General features: G+C 43.9%; 1 protein-coding gene across 2 annotated transcripts in view; it reads left to right on the forward strand.

Moving 5' to 3' along the window:
• ACSS1 (acyl-CoA synthetase short chain family member 1) overlaps positions 1–18,033 on the forward strand; it is a 66,721-nt gene that overhangs the window by 27,880 nt on the left and 20,808 nt on the right. For both annotated transcript variants that reach the window (XM_054021591.1, XM_054021592.1), the window contains exons 3-6: positions 1,284–1,483; positions 2,840–3,015; positions 15,891–16,043; positions 17,793–17,940. In XM_054021591.1, the coding sequence (XP_053877566.1) occupies positions 1,284–1,483; positions 2,840–3,015; positions 15,891–16,043; positions 17,793–17,940 (677 nt within the window). The remainder of the gene's footprint in view (positions 1–1,283; positions 1,484–2,839; positions 3,016–15,890; positions 16,044–17,792; positions 17,941–18,033) is intronic.

Raw genomic sequence — 18,033 nt, forward strand, 5'->3', positions numbered from 1 at the left:
CCTGGATTAAAGACAGTATACAATAATGCTTTCTCTGATGAAAGCATGTCCAGTGAACTTCATGGAAGGGCTGCTGTGCACTCTCTAGAGAGATGGAGGCAGCCTGAACTGTTGAAGACCAAGGCAGCTTGTTCTGGGAGTGTCTCTCCTAAATCACATGGCCAGGTGTTCTGCCTCTGCAGAAAATGGAAGGTGTTTGTGAGAATAGCAGATGCTAGTGGGGACTAAATTTAGCTGCTCGGCAAACAATTGTTTTTTTTTTTAAAAATCATCATCTTACCAGATGGTGAATTGGATTAAGAAATGAGTGGACAGCTTGGAAAAGTGAACTAGCATAAACCAAAATTCATATAAAATCATATGAGCTTGATTAAAATTCTAGTAGCTTGATGTGCAGGAGGTCAGACTAAGATGATCATGATGGTCCCTTCTGGCCTTAAAATCTGTAAATCTAAATATGTTACCCTATCCTTAAAGATAATCTGTGTCCGTATGAACCCTGTGATCACAAGAGCAATCCATTTCTTGCCTCCACATATCTCTGAATAGCCTCCTCTTCATTAGTTTGTGGCTGTCCCCTCAGCTTCTCTTCTGAGTGCTGCATTGGTTATGTGCAAGTGTTGATTTTGGCTAGGAGCTGAGAAAGCTGGGAGATTGCACTGTTTACATCAAATATAAAGGAGATACAGATCTGGGCATGGACTGAAAACTGCTGGCACTTCAGCCTGTGCGATATCACCAGCTCCCCAGTGGCCTCATATAGGTATGTCTACACTGCAAGCAAAGATGTGATTGTGGCACAGGTAGGCGTACCTCTCCTGGTGTTAATCCAGATAGCACAGGTAACAATTGGAGTGAAGACAGGGTGGCATGGGCTTCAGCACAGGCTGGCTGCCCGAGTACAAGCCAGCCGGGGACCCTGGGTACCTACTCGGTGGGGTTGCTAGCCTCCGCTGAAGTCCATGCCACCACCTTTATGACTGTTATTACCTGGGCTAGCTAGATATAAAGTTAGCTTGGGTATGCCTACCCATGATACAATCACGTCTTCCCATGTGGCATAGCCATCCCCAGAGAAGTTGGAAAGTATGGTGGAGAAGATTGAACTTTGTGGGACTATACAGATAAGAGCTTTGAAGGTGGATGAGCAGTTGCCCATCATGACCCTCTGGGTTCAGGTTCATACGTTTGTTCTGTGTAGACCTAAATCTTTCATTATGAGTACATGAATGTAAAGCAGCTTGCAGGTGAAAATGACAAGAAACTGTCTTTCTATGCTGCAGGGAACTTCTGGACATGACCTGCCGTCTTGCCAACACACTGAAGAAATATGGAGTACAAAAAGGGGACAGAGTTGCAATCTATATGCCTGTGACTCCACTGGCTGTGGCTGCCATGTTGGCTTGTGCCAGAATTGGTGCTGTTCATACAGTGGTCTTTGCTGGATTCAGTGCAGAATCTTTAGCTGGGAGGATCATTGATTGTAAGTAGTTTTAAAATGATGAACAAGCATATTAGGAAAGTGCTCTGCTCCTTGGAGGATTGATCCTTTGATCCAGATTCAACATTCAGCTTTCAAAGAAAGGCACACCCAGAATATGGTTGGCTTATTCTCATCTTACTGGGAAGTTCAGTTCTCTCCTTAGCAGAAGCATCAGAGTACTATCACTGCATTGACTCTCTGTGTTCCTGATTGGCATGAACGCCTGTGGGCTTAATAAGCTTTTAAAATCAATGTAACATTCAATCAGTTTTAAATTGCTGTCAAATAATGTTTAAACCGTAGGGAAAACTGAGACTTCTTGGGGGGAAGGGGAGGCTGGTTATGTTCTCTTACTGTGAAGTGACAGTTTCCTAGTGCATTCTTGTGAAGTGCTAACTCTGTAGCCTATAATTATTTATTTGTCTTTTTGAAGTGCCTAACGGCCCCAATTAAAGAGCAGAGCCCCATTGTGCTAATCATGGTATAAACATATAGAGACAGTTGCTACACAAAGAGCTTATAATATAATTCGATAAACCAGTGATCGACAACACAGAAACAAAGTATCGAAAGGCAGAGGTTTAATACATAACATTAGGTGCTATGATTATTACAAATACATCTTTTAAAAAGTCATCTTTCTGTATGACTAGCATGAGGAATTAAGTCTCAGAGTATTTTGAATGGAAGGTAATCTAGGTGGGGCAGGTAAAGGTTTTGGCTTCTCTCTTATCTCTGGTAACTAGTGTAGAGGTTATGGGTAAACATTCTTTTATTATACAGCTATATATCTGCTCCATAAATAACATAGCATGAAATGTGTATTGCAATTTGAAGTGCTATTTTGAATTGGTACAGTTGTGATATGGCTCCCAGGAAAATCCGGAAATCCTGAAAACCCCACATGAGCTAACTGGGTGCTAGAAATCCACTGGCATCTCTAAAAACAACAACAACAAACAAAACAAAGGACACTGAATTTGCTTGGGATTGGGGTTTAATGGAAGATTTGAAGGGGCTGTAATATCTACTCCATAGAAAAGGTATGAGAGCTGTATGGAAGAAGATGGTGTTTACTCACTAAGAGACCTGATCCAATTCCTGTTCAAATCAGTGAAAAGATTCATTGATTTTAGTAGGCTTCGGATCAGGCCCTAATTCTCCTCCTCTACCTTAGAGATTGCAAAGGCCATCCTGCCTTCAGTGTATTACAAGGAGGATTTGTCAGTGATGTCGGCTGTTACCGTCTGATAGAATTTCTCCATTGTAATATGCTACTTAACATCCCTATGTGTGACACAGGGTGACGGTAGTGAAAAACAAACTGATAGGTCTGCAAAATCTCTCTCTCGTTAGCTGGCTGCAAAGCTGTCATTACCTACAACCAGGGAGTCAGGGGAGGACGAGTTGTAGAGCTGAAGAAGACTGTGGATGAAGCTGTAAAGAATTGTCCAAATGTCAAGCGTGTCTTCGTGGCTCAGAGAACAGACAGCACAGTCCACATGGGTAATCGTGACATTCCTCTTGAAGAAGTACGTTGACTTTGTTAAATGTAGCCCTTTTATCTAGCTATTTCCTACAGGGTGCGATGCTTATATCTCAGCAGGTCCCCATGCCAATTAACAAACACATTTTCAGGGAAAGTCAGAGGCAGGGCTAGAACCTGTATTATTAAAATGACTATGTAAGGGCCCTGCTGGCAGAGCCAAGGAGAAAGTACGATCAGTTTAATCTAGAATGGACACACTTGTAAATAACTCTTATTATAACTATTCGATATTGGCCTTTGTTGCTATGTTGTCTCTGTGCATTATCCTAACAAGGAATAGCTATATGGTCTGTGTATTCTCATTTTATAAATGTGGTAGATTAAAAGAATTTGAAGCAATTATGTATTTTCTTTTCTCTCCTTTTAGTATTTTAAACCTCAATGTCTTTTTCTTTGATCTGGTTGCTACAAATGCAGACTGCTGGCTTCGGTCTGTCCTCTCTGACACGTGTAACAAAGGGTATGTCTACACAGGGATAAAAAACCCATGGTTGGCCTTGGTCAACTGACTCATGCTCCTGGGGCTTGGGCTCTGGAGCTGAAAAATTGCTGTGTGGACATTTGGACTGCGGCTTGAGGGTCCCAGAGTTCCGGCTCCAGTCTGAACCTGAATGTCTACACGGCAATCATTAGCACTGCAGCCTGAGCTGTGGGAGCCCAAGTCAGCGGACCCAAGCCAGCCGCAGCTATGCCATTGGGCTTCTATCCGCTGTAGACGTGTCCCCTCAATCCTAAATCACCAATTTTGCTTACTCCAAGGCAGGGATGTAAATACCATAAACGATTAAGAAATATTTTGTTTAAACGGTTAACCAATGAAAGGGCCAGCTGGCGTGGCTGGGGTCGATCTGGCCAGTGCGGCTGGGGCTGGAGCCACTCTGGCCGGGGCCGGTGAGTCTGGGGCTGCTCCGGGCGGGGCCGCTGGGGCCGGCCAGTTGGCTGGCCCGGGGGTTAACGGTTAAGGCGGGTTAACCGGTAAGACTAATGCTTACCGGCTAACCGGTTAATATTTTACATCCCTACTCTAGGGCTCCCTCTACTGTCCTAGACTTAACCTCCTCCCCCAGATCAGAGTAATAGTTACAGCACCCTTCTCCTAATCTGGGCCCTAAGCAGGGCCAGCTCTAGGTTTTCTGCCGCCCCAAGCAAAAAAAATTTTGGCCGCCCCCCCCCCCCCCTTTTTTTTTTTTTGGCTTTTACACATGTTTGCATATTGGGGCAATAATCGCAGGATATAATCACACATCAGCATGTTTAGTTGACTCTGCTGCTGCAAATTTCAGAGCAGGAAGTCCAAGGAAAATCTTTAGCTCCTCTTTGAGCTGAAATAAAACAGTGCAATTAGTCAAACGGATCTTGGGAGATGCATGCAGGCTGATAGGAACATCTAGGTAAACCAAAACTGTTAAAACTCAATGATCTTTCACTTGTTAAAGAACATGTGTCGCTTACTCTGAAGAAAAAAAAATAGGAAAATGGCTCATAGAAAATTAAATTGTGCCAGGAAAAAAAATCAAACTCCCCCAAGAAACAGGAAGTGAGATACTTTATTACTATACATTGATCTGTCAATGCCACTCACGGAAAGTCTGAGCAATCAAGCTGCAGCAAACATATGATGGTTACAGATATCTAACCAATGTTGAAATTAGTGGAGTTGAAAAGTTCAGCAGCGAGTGGTTGCAGGGACAGCTGCCCCACACCTCTTTCTGCTGTCAACATGTGAGAGGAGGCCAGGCTTGGAAACAAGGCTGAAATTGACCATGTGCCAAGAAGGAGAGTTGAGCAAGGAAAACGCACAGTAACGTTCAACCTTAAACCGCAAAGGAAGAAAAAGTAAAAAGGGAGGGGGGAGAAGAGGAAGGCGAAGGGGTGGCTGACTGTGCTGCTGAGCTGGGAGTGTGTGTGTGTGCGGGGGACGGGGGACATTAGCCAGGTCCAGCCTCTGCTAGAGCCATGGAGAGCCCAGTCCTATCCTGTGTCCTTTATTCGGGTGATGGGAATATCAGGGAGGCAAAGGCCTGTCCAGAAAGGCTCTGCGGAGGAGCGGGGCAGCAGCTAGGGCCACCGGGGAAAGCTCTGGGGGACGCGGAGAGAAGCAAGGGCAGCCAGCAGCAGCCCGGCTCCATTCATAGATTCATAGATTCTAGGACTGGAAGGGACCTCGAGAGGTCATCGAGTCCAGTCCCCTGCCCGCATGGCAGGACCAAATACTGCCTAGACCATCCCTAGTAGACATTTATCTAACCTACCCTTAAATATCTCCAGAGACGGAGATTCCACAACCTCCCTAGGCAATTTGTTCCAGTGTTTAACCACCCTGACAGTTAGGAACTTTTTCCTAATGTCCAATCTAGACCTCCCTTGCTGCAGTTTAAACCCATTGTTTCTGGTTCTATCCTTAGAGGCTAAGGTGAACAAGTTCTCTCCCTCCTCCTTATGACACCCTTTTATATACCTGAAAACTGCTATCATGTCCCCTCTCAGTCTTCTCTTTTCCAAACTAAACAAACCCAATTCTTTCAGCCTTCCTTCATAGGTCATGTTCTCAAGACCTTTAATCATTCTTGTTGCTCTTCTTTGGACCCTTTCCAGTTTCTCCACATCTTTTTTAAAATGCGGCGCCCAGAACTGGACACAATACTCCAGCTGAGGCCTAACCAGAGCAGAGTAGAGCGGAAGAATGACTTCTCGTGTCTTGCTCACAACACACCTGTTAATGCATCCCAGAATCATGTTTGCTTTTTTTGCAACAGCATCACACTGTTGACTCATATTTAGCTTGTGGTCCACTATAACCCCTAGATCCCTTTCTGCCGTACTCCTTCCTAGACAGTCTTTTCCCATTCTGTATGTGTGAAATTGATTTTTCCTTCCTAAGTGGAGCACTTTGCATTTGTCTTTGTTAAACTTCATCCTGTTTAACTCAGACCATTTCTCCAATTTGTCCAGATCATTTTGAATTATGACCCTGTCCTCCAAAGTAGTTGCAATCCCTCCCAGTTTGGTATCATCCGCAAACTTAATAAGCGTACTTTCTATGCCAATATCTAAGTCGTTGATGAAGATATTGAACAGAGCCGGTCCCAAAACAGACCCCTGCGGTACCCCACTCGTTACGCCTTTCCAGCAGGATTGGGAACCATTAATAACAACTCTCTGAGTACGATTATCCAGCCAGTTATGCACCCACCTTATAGTAGCCCCATCTAATTTGTATTTGCCTAGTTTATCGATAAGAATATCATGCGAGACCGTATCAAATGCCTTACTAAAGTCTAGGTATACCACATCCACCGCTTCACCCTTATCCACAAGGCTCGTTATCCTATCAAAGAAAGCTATCAGATTGGTTTGACATGATTTGTTCTTCACAAATCCATGCTGGCTATTCCCTATCACCTTACCACCTTCCAAGTGTTGGCAGATGATTTCCTTAATTACTTGCTCCATTATCCATGGAAGGGAGCGCATCAGCTGGGGAAGAGGACAGCGGGGGTGGGGAAAGCGCCGCACTCCCTTTGCAAGTTCCTAGCGGTTTCAGCTCCTCCTTGTGCTTCACTTCGCCTGGGGCGGGGGACAAAGCCCCGCAGCAGGATCCCGGAGCAGCCTCCTCCTGCAGCCGGTTGGTGAAGAGCCAGCGGGAGATTAACAACGCGCGTCCGAGTCTGAGGCAGGAGGAGGCAACATTGCCCGGCCGCCGCCTGGCACTTACTGTCCCACAGGCTGGAGCGCAGCCCTGGAGCCCGCAGCAGCTGGTCTCGGAGGAGCCGGACCTGGTGATTGAAGTGTCCCGCCGGTGGATCCGAGCCCACAAGTCGCTGCTGGCGGCCAAGTCCCCGGACATCCTGCGGGTGAAGGGGGTGAGCTACGGGGCACTGCGCCTGCTCATCGACACGGCCGGCATGGGCGAGGTGCGCCACGACAACCTGGCCGAGGTGGTGAGTTGCGCCCGCGTGCTGCAGATGCCCTGTGCCCTGCACTGTGTGGCTGAGGCAATGCGGGCCCAGCTGCGCCTCCACAACTGCTACCATCTGCTGTGCCGCCCCTGGAAATGTGCCGCCCCAAGCAGGTGCTTGTTTTGCTGGTGCCTAGAGCCGGTCCTGGCCCTAAGAGTGCTCTAAACAAAATGGCGTTACTTACAGTGTCTGGAGCTTCTGCTGCCTGTAGAAAGCCTTGCATTTACACACAACAGGTGTCCTAGATGTTTAACAGGCACTGACTGTACTGGTTAATTGCAATGACCAGAACAATGTCTTTCGTTGAGGGACCAGAGCAGACTACAACAGATTCTCCCCAGTGTGGACAGGAACCTTAAATGTTGCAGCTGCATCAATTGAGAAGATGGCCCTTTGAATTCCATTCCACAGTGGACTGCAATGTCTGGTGCTTGGAAATTACCCCAAATCCTCTCTGCCTGCAACAGTGCTAAGCATCAAGGAGTAAGTGCTTCAGGAATTCCAGAATATATCGTTACTACTACAGTCGTAGCCATGCTGTGTTTGGACATGCCAGGATGGTTCTGTCAGGCTCTGTAGAACGTCATTTATCTCCCAAAACTGGACATACTGTATGGAGCTGAAGGGATAAACAAGACACAGGAGAGGCCTTAATATATGGAAAGGACAGTGTAATTGTCCCATCTCTACTGAGAATGATTGTTTGGGAATATTTACAGTCTACATGGCCTGGGGGAGAAAGGCGTGACCATTAAAATGTGGTTTAGATGTTACACCGGGAACATGCAGCTTGATGCAGAGTAGCTGTGTCAGTTTGCCAGAAGCAATAAACAAAGAACTTTGGCACTTTTGCCACTGGAAATCCCTACTTTGCAGCTAAAAAACTACTCAGGAGTGAAAATACATGTACTGGGCCAAGTATGCTCCTGTTAAATAGGAGGTACAGCTAATAATAAACACTAGCAAGAACAAGCCTGCCTTGTTGGTCAGAAACTATCTTAGTCCATGAACCTGTATAAACTGGGGCAGTGATGTCTCCCCGAGTCTGCAGATAACCTGAAACTATTGGTCTGAGAGATGTAAACCAACCAGGCACCAGTTAATCCTGAAGCTTAATATCAACATAATTATCAGTGGTATTAAGTCTTTCCTTGTTGATCATTTTAGTAGAAACATTCAGGTACCGTGTTTATCCCACAATCCCAAACTGCCTTCCATGCAATCCAAGGTACCGAAAGCCCTAACTATTCCTTTCTCTAGTAGTTGACAAAAACTTCCAGCTTCTCTTTTTTGTGGTGTAGTTGTGTGTTTTTAATACAGAAATCTGAAACACATTGAAAATAGGGGGACAGTGTGAAAGAAATTGAACTCTGTGTTAAAATAAATGACACAGGGATACCGTACGGATCAGCAGGACTTGAACCCAGGCCTGCAGGCAACCAATATCCCCACACTGTCATTTGGTGGCAATTGTAACCTGGCTGCCCCCTGCGACCCACAGTCCACAGAGGTTGCTATGACTGCCCTGCTTCTGAACTCCTGGGATTGATGTTGGCTCTGACTTGGATTCTGACTCCCAGTCGACCCCTGGAACCTCAACACTGACCCTGATGCCTGGGATTGACCCTCAGCCTGTCTCTGACTCTGACTCTCGGCTTGACTCCTGACTCTGACTCTTGGCTTCGGTTCCTGGCTCTCAAGGTCCTACTGACCTTTGCCCAAGATCCTGACACAGACTAAATTATTCATTTTCATATTTAATTCACTAATATTACTCCAAATTTGAACTGAATCTACGCTGCTGCATTGGAGTGTCACAGGTACCCGTTGGTTGTGCTGTAAAATTTAAGTCCATCTTGCTGTGGAGCACGTGGGAACTTTGTCTTGCCTGGTTTGGGTATATGACCATCGGAATATGCATTGACTAAAGGTCACAATAAATACATGACATGATGAGATCTATCATTTGCCTGATGTGTAAAATTTATTTCTGACCCTATTGGGCGCTTGTTTTGGTAAGATTGATTTGTCAAATGCTTAGAAGTGACTGGAATTAGATGCAGGGTCTGAGGCATATTTGCTTGTAAATACAGGTCTCCTTACAGTGTTTAAAGGGCACTTGCAGTTAGTCACACGGATCTCGGCAGACAGACGCCTAAAGAATGTTGAGGGAAGTGCTCACTCCCCAAGAACAGGACAGAGTCTGTGGGAAGCAGGCTACCTGTCAGTTTTCCAGCCACATGTGGAGTATCTGGAATATGCTCTGTGCCACAGATTTGATGCACCTGAGGAAGAGCTTGCAGTTGTAGTCCTGGCAGCCAGGCTCAAAAATGTTTTCTGAAGAATGATCATCTCAAGTCTACTACATTTCTACGACCCTTTTGGGGAGATCTTTCAGCCATGTTAAATCTTCACGTGAGTTGTTGCAGAGTGACAAGCTATGGAAATAGTTAGAGAAGTGTGATGGTACTTCAAAAAAATGAAAACAAAAGCAAGAACAATCAATGCCTTGGGGTATTATGACACACACCACTCCACAGAGTCTGTGATGTATCACCATAAAGAGTAGGAGTTGTGATATTGCATATGGCTGAAAATGGCAAGAAAAGATGGGTTGTCTTTATTAATTATTAATGTATTATATTTTAAATATTTTTTTACATAAAAGCACACTCTCAAGGAACATGGCAGTGGAGCCGGGGCACACTCGTAACCTGGGCTCCCGTCCCATCCCACATGGATAGATGCATAGAGATAAACATATGGAGATTGTATAAATAACATTTAATCAAATTCAAATGTCCACAGTTTAATCTGACTGTATTTCTCATGGTGATGAGCTTGTGGCCTTCTGGCTGGGTCCCTCACTGGGACCGTATCCTGGCAAAGTGTCCCCATTCCCCCCCTTTATTTGTGGTCTATACAGTGCCCTAACTTTGCATGGCACTTTACAGAGATTTAAAAGGATTTGTCCCCACCCTGCCTGGTCTTTACCGTCCCAATTAGAGACAACCCTATGCTGCAGGCAGTATGGAAACACACTGTTCTAGAGCAGTGGCACTCAACCTTTCCAGACTACTCTACCCTTTCAGGAATGTGATTTGTCTTGCATACCCCCAAGTTTCACCTCACCTAAAAACTACTTGTTTACAAAATCAGACATAAAAATACAAAGGTGTCACAGCACACAATTACTGAAAATTTGCTTACTTTCTCATTTTTACCATATAATTATAAAATAAATCAACTGGAATATAAATATTGTCCTTACATTTCAGTGTATAGTATATAGAGCAGTATAAACAAGTCATTGTATGAAATGTTAGTTTGTACTGACTTTGCTAATGCTTTTTATGGAGCCTGTTGTAAAACTAGGCGAATATCTAGATGAGTTGATGTACCCCTGGAAGAACTCTGCATATCCCCAGGGGTATGCGTGTAACCGTGGTTGAGAACCACTGTTCTAGAGGGAGCAATGGGAGACATAAATAAGAAAAGAATCTCTGTTTATAACAATGAACCTTTTATTATGATACAATTCCACTAATATCACTGTAATTGAAAAGTTTGCTTAGTTACAGTACCCAGCCCCTTGAGTCAGCTGTACCAACATTGGATGACTGAACATGCAACACTGGGCATTGATCTTATGTATTTATTGTTACAATACTGAAGGCCAGAATCAGCAGGACTTAGTAATGGCGATGGTTTACTAAAGTTGCATTGAATTTTTGGGAGAGTTCCATAGGAAAAAAGGTTTCAGAGTAGCAGCCGTGTTAGTCTGTATCCGCAAAAAGAAGAACAGGAGTACTTGTGGCACCTTAGAGACTAACAAATTTATTAGAGCATAAGCTTTCGTGGACTACAGCCCACTTCTTCGGATGCATATAGAATGGAACATATATCGAGGAGATATATATACACACATACAGAGAGCATAACCAGGTGGGAGTTGTCTTACCAACTCTGAGAGGCCAATTAATTAAGAGAAAAAAACTTTTGAAGTGATAATCAAGCCAGCCCAGTGGGCTAGCTTGATTATCACTTCAAAAGTTTTTTTCTCTTAATTAATTGGCCTCTCAGAGTTGGTAAGACAACTCCCACCTGGTTATGCTCTCTGTATGTGTGTATATATATCTCCTCGATATATGTTCCATTCTATATGCATCCGAAGAAGTGGGCTGTAGTCCACGAAAGCTTATGCTCTAATAAATAGGAAAAAAGGACATTTTCTCTGGTTCATACACTGATTAACTGCTTTGTGTCCTTGGAGAATACTGCTGAAGAGGCTTGGAAAGATCCTGTTCCCTCCCAAATGAGTAGGTGTACAATAAATGGCCAGTCAAATTTTGTGGCAGAGGAGGCTTTGGAACACTAGTGAGAAAGGATAGTCTCCCAACTGAACAAGGTGGTTTACCTCAGGGGAATGTATTTGATAATCTCTCCATGCTATGGAGCAAGAATGCGACAGGATCTGCACAGAGAGCATTCTGGGACATGTCACATGGTGGCTGAAGTGAGACGCTATTTCTGTGTTCAGGATTTGATTAAGATTGAGCAAAAGGCTGTGGAGTTTGCATATGATAGTTCTGAACACTCTAACCTTAGCACCTGTGCATCTGGGCAAATGGCTGACTTGAGTATGGCAGTGCCTTCATATTAATTTTCCTGAGAAAGATAAATGATGCTTCCTTGTATAGGTCAGCAGCAGTAAGAAGTAACTTCAGCATCCACAACAGCCTTAACAAAAACCACCAAGGAGTTTATTTGCATTATATATACTTCCTGGGAAGATGGTGTTTGATAATGGACCATAAGTAACTACTGAAGAACTCCAGCAGTTTATATAGAAGAAAATTAAAACATCCCTCCTCTTCAGATGGAAAGAAACAGTAATAGAGAGATCAGTACGGGCACTGAAGAAACAAGCGCTAAGTACTGAGCCAGTAAAAATGAAATGATCCTGTAACAGGTACCCTGTTCTGAACAGAGTTTACACACGCTAGATATAGTCCAAGCTTATCCCCTTCCTAGGGTTTGACTTAACTGGTCATTTAAGTTACAACAACATACATTTCAGTCTAAACTTTCTCTCCAAGAAAAGCTGTTCCTAGAGGAGTTGTTTTTGCAGGACATCTGTTCCAGATCTCTGCCCTTAAGAGAGACCTCAACCTCTCCCATATCCCAGCTGAACTAACTGAATCCACTGCTCGTATGAACCAGCAGTTATTTCATTACACTTTCATACAGGGTTTAGGTGCTTGCTAACATGATGACTCATCAGAGCATATGCTTACAGCCTGATTTCTCATGTACCAGTTCACTCTGGACACTTACTGGATGCTCAGCTGCTGAATTATTTCTGAAATGATGGTTAAGAAACAGATTTACTCTTCTCAAACGTAATCGGCTCAAATCAGTATAAACAAAGCAAGAGAGACAGGAAGCCAAGGGTATGGTACAATAATTCAGAAGTAAAAATCAGTGAGAAAGTGACGGTACGATTGTTCCAGGAGAGAAAGAGAATTAGGAAATTAGAACCAGCAGAAAGAGGCTGAGTCTTTTAATACATCTAGTTTTTATTGGATCTGGCATGTGTAAAGTACATTTTGACCATCTAATGACATTTCAGGGTAAAGGTTCTTCAGAACTAGTTGGACTGTGAGCAGCACGTTATATTATATTAAGGGCTGTCGATTAATCGCAGTTAACTCACGCGACTAACTCAAAAATATTAATCGTGATTAAAAAACCGGGCATTTGCATGGCACTTTTTTAGCTGGCATTTCAAAGTATTTACATGCCAGATCTGCCAAACATTCATATGTCCCTTCATGCTTCGGCCACCATTCCAGAGGACATGCTTCCATTCTGATGATGCTCGTTAAAAAAATAATATGTTAATTAAATTAAACTCTTTGGGAGAAAATTGTATGTCTCCTGCTCTGTGTTTTACCCACATTCTGCCATATATTTCATGTTATAGTACTCTCGCATGATGATTTAGCACATATTCATTTAAAGAACACTTTCGCTGCAGATTTGACAAAACACAAAGAAGGTACCAATGTGAGATTTCCAAAGATAGCTATAGCACTTGACCCAAGGTTTAAGAATCTGAAGTGCCTTCCAAAATCTGAGAGGGACGAGATATGGAGCATGCTTTCAGAAGTCTTAAAAGAGCAACACTCTGATGTGGAAACTACTGAACCCGAACCCCCAAAGAAGAAAATCAACCTTCTGGTGGCATCTGACGAAAATGAACATGCGTTGGTCCACACTGCTTTGGATTGTTATCAAGCAGAACCCATCATCAGCATGGATGCATGTCCTCTGGGATGGTGGTTGAAGCATGAAGGCATATATGAAGCTTTAGCCCATCTGACATGTAAATACCTTGCGACGCCGGCTACAACAGTGCCAGGAGAACACTTTTCACGTGACATTGTGAACAATAAGTGGGAAAATGTAAACAAACTTGTTTGTCTGAGTAATTGGCTAAACAAGAAATAGGACTGAGTGGACTTGTAGGCTCTAAAAGTTTTAGATTGTTTATTTTTGAATGCAGGTTTTTTTGTACATAATTCCACATTTGTAAGTTCAACTTTCATGATAAAGAGACTGCATTACAGTACTTGTATTAGGTGAATCGAAAAATCAGATTTTTTGTTTTGTTTTTTATAGTGCAAATATTTGTAATCAAAAATAAATATAAAGTGAGCACTGTACACCTTGTATTCTGTAAAAACAACAAGGAGTCCTTGTGGCACCTTAGAGCCTAGCAAATGCCCAAATAAATTTGCTAGTCTCCAAGGTACCACAAGGACTCCTTGTTGTTTTTGCTGCTACAGACTAACACGGCTACCACTCTGAAATCTTTGTATTCTGTGTTATAATTGAAATCAATATATTTGAAGATTTAGAAAACATCTACAAATATTTAAAGAAATGGTATTCTATTCTTTAGCAGCGCGATTAATCGCAATAAATTTTTTCAATCACGCGATTAATCACGATTAATTTTTTTAATTGCTTGACAGCCCTAATTATATTATATTAATGCTCTGAGGTTATGGAAGTTCCATTTTCACCTACCACAGAGCCAGCTGTTACCAACTCAGTATCCAGGGAAGTGACTAACCAGCCTCTGGATTTTGTTAACCCAGGGCCAGGTTCTGCCGTCCTTCGGCATGCTGAGTTGTACCGCACTCGGAACCCGATCAAAGCCTGTTGAAGTTAGTGTAAAATTCCCATTGTCTTCGGTATCCCATCAAGTTCCCTGTGAATAGTCTAATTACTGTCAATGGGACTACTTGTGTGAGTAACGTACTCCTCAACGTAAGCAAGGCTGGCAGGAAAGTAGTGCTGAATGAACCTGAAAATCTGATTGCTGCTCTGGGAGAACGCGAAGATGAAAGAGGGAAGGAGTCTGCTGAGGATGAAAGATTGTAGCCAGGATTAATTCATCAGCCTCCCACCGGAATGAACTTCTGATTTCAGGGGGTGGTGTATAAAGTGTTGATATGTGCACAGTGACCCCACTCCTCTCTGCTTTGCACCTTGGGCCGATGCACCTGGGCCCAGGGGATGTAAGACTGTTAAAGCAGATGGGAGTGCTTTCACACCCACTTTGCACAGGCGTAAATGACACCACTGGGTGGAAGGCAATAGGGAGTCAGCCTCATGGGGCTGTATTTTGAATATAGGCCCAGGCCTGAGCAAGGAGTGGTGTGTAAACTGCATCATCCCAGGAGTAGCTCTAGGAGGCACTGTGACTCAGATACCCCTGTTGAGGCATAATTCCACCCTTATTCTCTCCATATTCCAGAGGTGAGCTGGGGTATTGATTTACTGCTGACCTATACTGGCAGCAAATTGCTACTGCCCACCATTGGACAAGCTACTCTCCCACCCTGGAGGGTTGAGGGTTGCAGCTAAGCCTTCACCCGCTCTCCAGTCACTTGTTCTAGGGAGGGAATAAGCATGCCAGGAACCCCCGTACTCCTGCATGCCAGGCCCACGGTCAGGGTAACTTGAGTAGGGATATAAGGAGCTTATTCCCCTCACTCCCTTTTGTTGGCACCTGGACTGTGTCAGAATTGAGCCCATAGCATCCTGAATGCGCCCTGCTGGGAGTTCTACCGATAACTGTGCCTTGTGGGTTACATTGTCCAGTAGGGAGCAAAGGATTCTTACTAGGAAGTTAGCTGGGTCTGTATTTGGAGAGGGAAAAATAAAACGTGGATTTTCTCTTAAAGTCAAGTCTATGCCATGTATCGTCAGCAGTGGCTCTCAGCTCCTTCTCTAGCCAGGAAGTGGAGGCAGGCATTGGGAAATCCTAAATGTGACTTAAAATTAAATGGAGAAGTGTGAATGAGAAAAAGAAGACTCCCTAATGGAACTTGTCTCCTAAAGACCTTTCTATTATTGCAAAGTGTGGCTCCTTATGGGAATCACACTTCTATTTTCTGCAACTTTCATCCTCCCAAGGTCTTGAAACCTATGAGAGTCCCTGCTGTTTTTATAGATGGCTTTATTAATCCACTTCTTCTAATGCCTGAGACTCTCAGAAGTGTGGGTCTAGAGAATGGGTGCAGCATACATGCCACATGAACGCTTATGTGGGGTGTGCTGCACACATTCTTTTGTTTCTGAGTCAGGGGAACAGAGGGTACCTGTCATTTGAGCATCCATGCCAGGTCATTCTTCATCTGCTTCGATGCCTTTCTTTTAGTAAATACTCAGCTATTGCCAGTCTCTCTGCAGAAAAAGATGGCATCACCTGAAGAAATGACAGTTCTTCTGTACGTAGCTAGGACCCTGGTGAAACACTGAAGTGTTATGAAAGGATTTGCTGTGTGAGGCTAACGTGTTTCTTTTGCAACTTCTCTCGTCTTAGGAGATGGCCAAGGAGGCCCCTGTGTGTGCTCCTGAAAGCATGGACAGTGAAGACATGCTCTTCATGCTGTACACCTCCGGGAGCACAGGAAAACCCAAAGGGATTGTTCACACTCAGGCTGGGTATCTGCTTTATGCTGCTGTGACACACAAGGTACTTCAGCAATGTTACTTGCAGAAACTGACCATTGGTGCTTTATCAGTATTAATGTGGGACATTTGTTTGTTGAACAAGGCTGCTTACATCAGTGTTTGCAAATTATGTGGCATAATCTGTGTAATCGAGTTGAAAAGTACACAGGAGCATATTAATAATTAAATAGTATCGATTTGCTTTCAGGAAGTACACTACTAGGAGAATCAGATCCCGGGGGTTGTAAAGAATCCAAATGATGCAGTGATTCCACCTGAGCATTTTGAATTCATTGGTCATTTACTGGTTTAGTTTTGCACTCCAGTACTGCACCGATTGCTCTTACTGCAGAGAGGTGATGGATTCCGAACAAGGGACCTCCTTTTGTGAAGCTTGTCTGTTGAAGAGCAAACAAATTGTATTAACACTCAGTATTTCTGCCTCTGCCACCGATTTGCGATGTGATGTTGGGCAAGCCTGTTAGCCTCACTGGACCTTCATTTCCCCATAAGCAAAATGGGGCTAATGTGACCATCCCAAAGCGGTGTTGTGAGGCTTAACTTCTTGCAGTTTGTGCTTTGAGATCCCCTCCTGAAGAGTGTAATAGAAATCCATATATTATACTGAAGTTTCTAGATGAGATTTCAATTCTAGTCCCAGCCTCTCACTCACTTGTAATTTTTTAGATATTCGTCTTTGGGTTAATCTCAGCTCAGAGGTGAATTTTAGAACATTTGAGGATTATTCATTCAAGACGATGGGGTGAGCTGTTAAACCTTTCTCCAATGGGGTGGAGTCACACCAGTCAGCTTTTTTTATTCTTCAAACAGCAGCAAGGTGGGGCCCACGAATCTGTTTGCTTCTCAGTCCAAGAAGATGGTTCCCAACTTTGGTCTATGCATTCAGAGAGTCTTGCTTCCTACACAGATGCTTTCCTCTTAAATGTACTGCCTTTCAAGCACTAGAAAATGTACAGTAGGAATAATCCAGCACTGGTAGGGACATTGACTGGCTGACTGATGAGATCTTTCCTGCCGCTCCATTCTATGACCCTTTGATTTTGATTTCAGAGTAGAGTGTTGGATTTTTGTGGAACTCTCAGGTTTTTTTATTTAAAAGGTAAATCTAGCTGTAACTTTCCAGCTCTGATAACATGCATCAGCTGGTGCAAGAAGGTAGATTTTCTAGGCAGAACATTTTTGATAGCTGAGGAAGTATAAATCAGCTCCAGATGCTTTTATCTAAAATATAATGTGAAAGGCTGTATCTGTGTGACTGGAGTGAGGAGTTCCTGGGGCAAGCTGAACGTCGGTGAGTCTCCTACGGATACCTCGTTTCCTTCATTAATACCCCGGGTATTAAACGGGAAGTAAACAGAACACTTGGTAACTGTAGCGTTGGTTAAATCCTGAGGAGCAACCTGCCATGAGCTCTGCCTCTCTGGGGAGCCCGTTGGCTTTGGTGGGACACTGCGCAGGCGAGTCCCTACACAGTGTGGGGTCACATCCTTCATGGTGACTCTGCAGACTCCCCCTGACACCAAGGGGAGTTCGTCCGATTTAAGGACTGAGAAGCATAGGATCTGGTATGAGAGGTATTGTAGCCTCCAGTCCCTAGGCCAGCCTTGCCTCTGTGCACTTATATCTCCTCTGTCTGTTTAGGCTTACTTCCTGTATCAGCTTTACATGGCTGAATGAAATAATTCATCCCATGCAGCATAGATTGGTTCTTTCAGCATTACAAAAACAGCCTCACTGTTTATCTTTGCAGCATGTGTTTGACTACCAGCAAGGCGATGTTTTTGGTTGTGTGGCTGATATTGGCTGGATCACGGGACATAGCTATGTTGTATATGGACCACTCTGTAATGGAGGCACCTCTGTGCTGTTTGAAAGCACTCCGCTGTATCCTGACCCAGGTGAGGGAGTGATGGTTGCAGTTTAATTGCACATGTATATGGCTTAGGAGCCTATCAAGTGTGACCTGGCTACCTTAGGGGATGTATTCTCTT

Source organism: Malaclemys terrapin, chromosome 3 (assembly GCF_027887155.1).
Source record: "Malaclemys terrapin pileata isolate rMalTer1 chromosome 3, rMalTer1.hap1, whole genome shotgun sequence".
In the NCBI taxonomy this organism is placed as follows: Eukaryota; Metazoa; Chordata; order Testudines; family Emydidae; genus Malaclemys; species Malaclemys terrapin.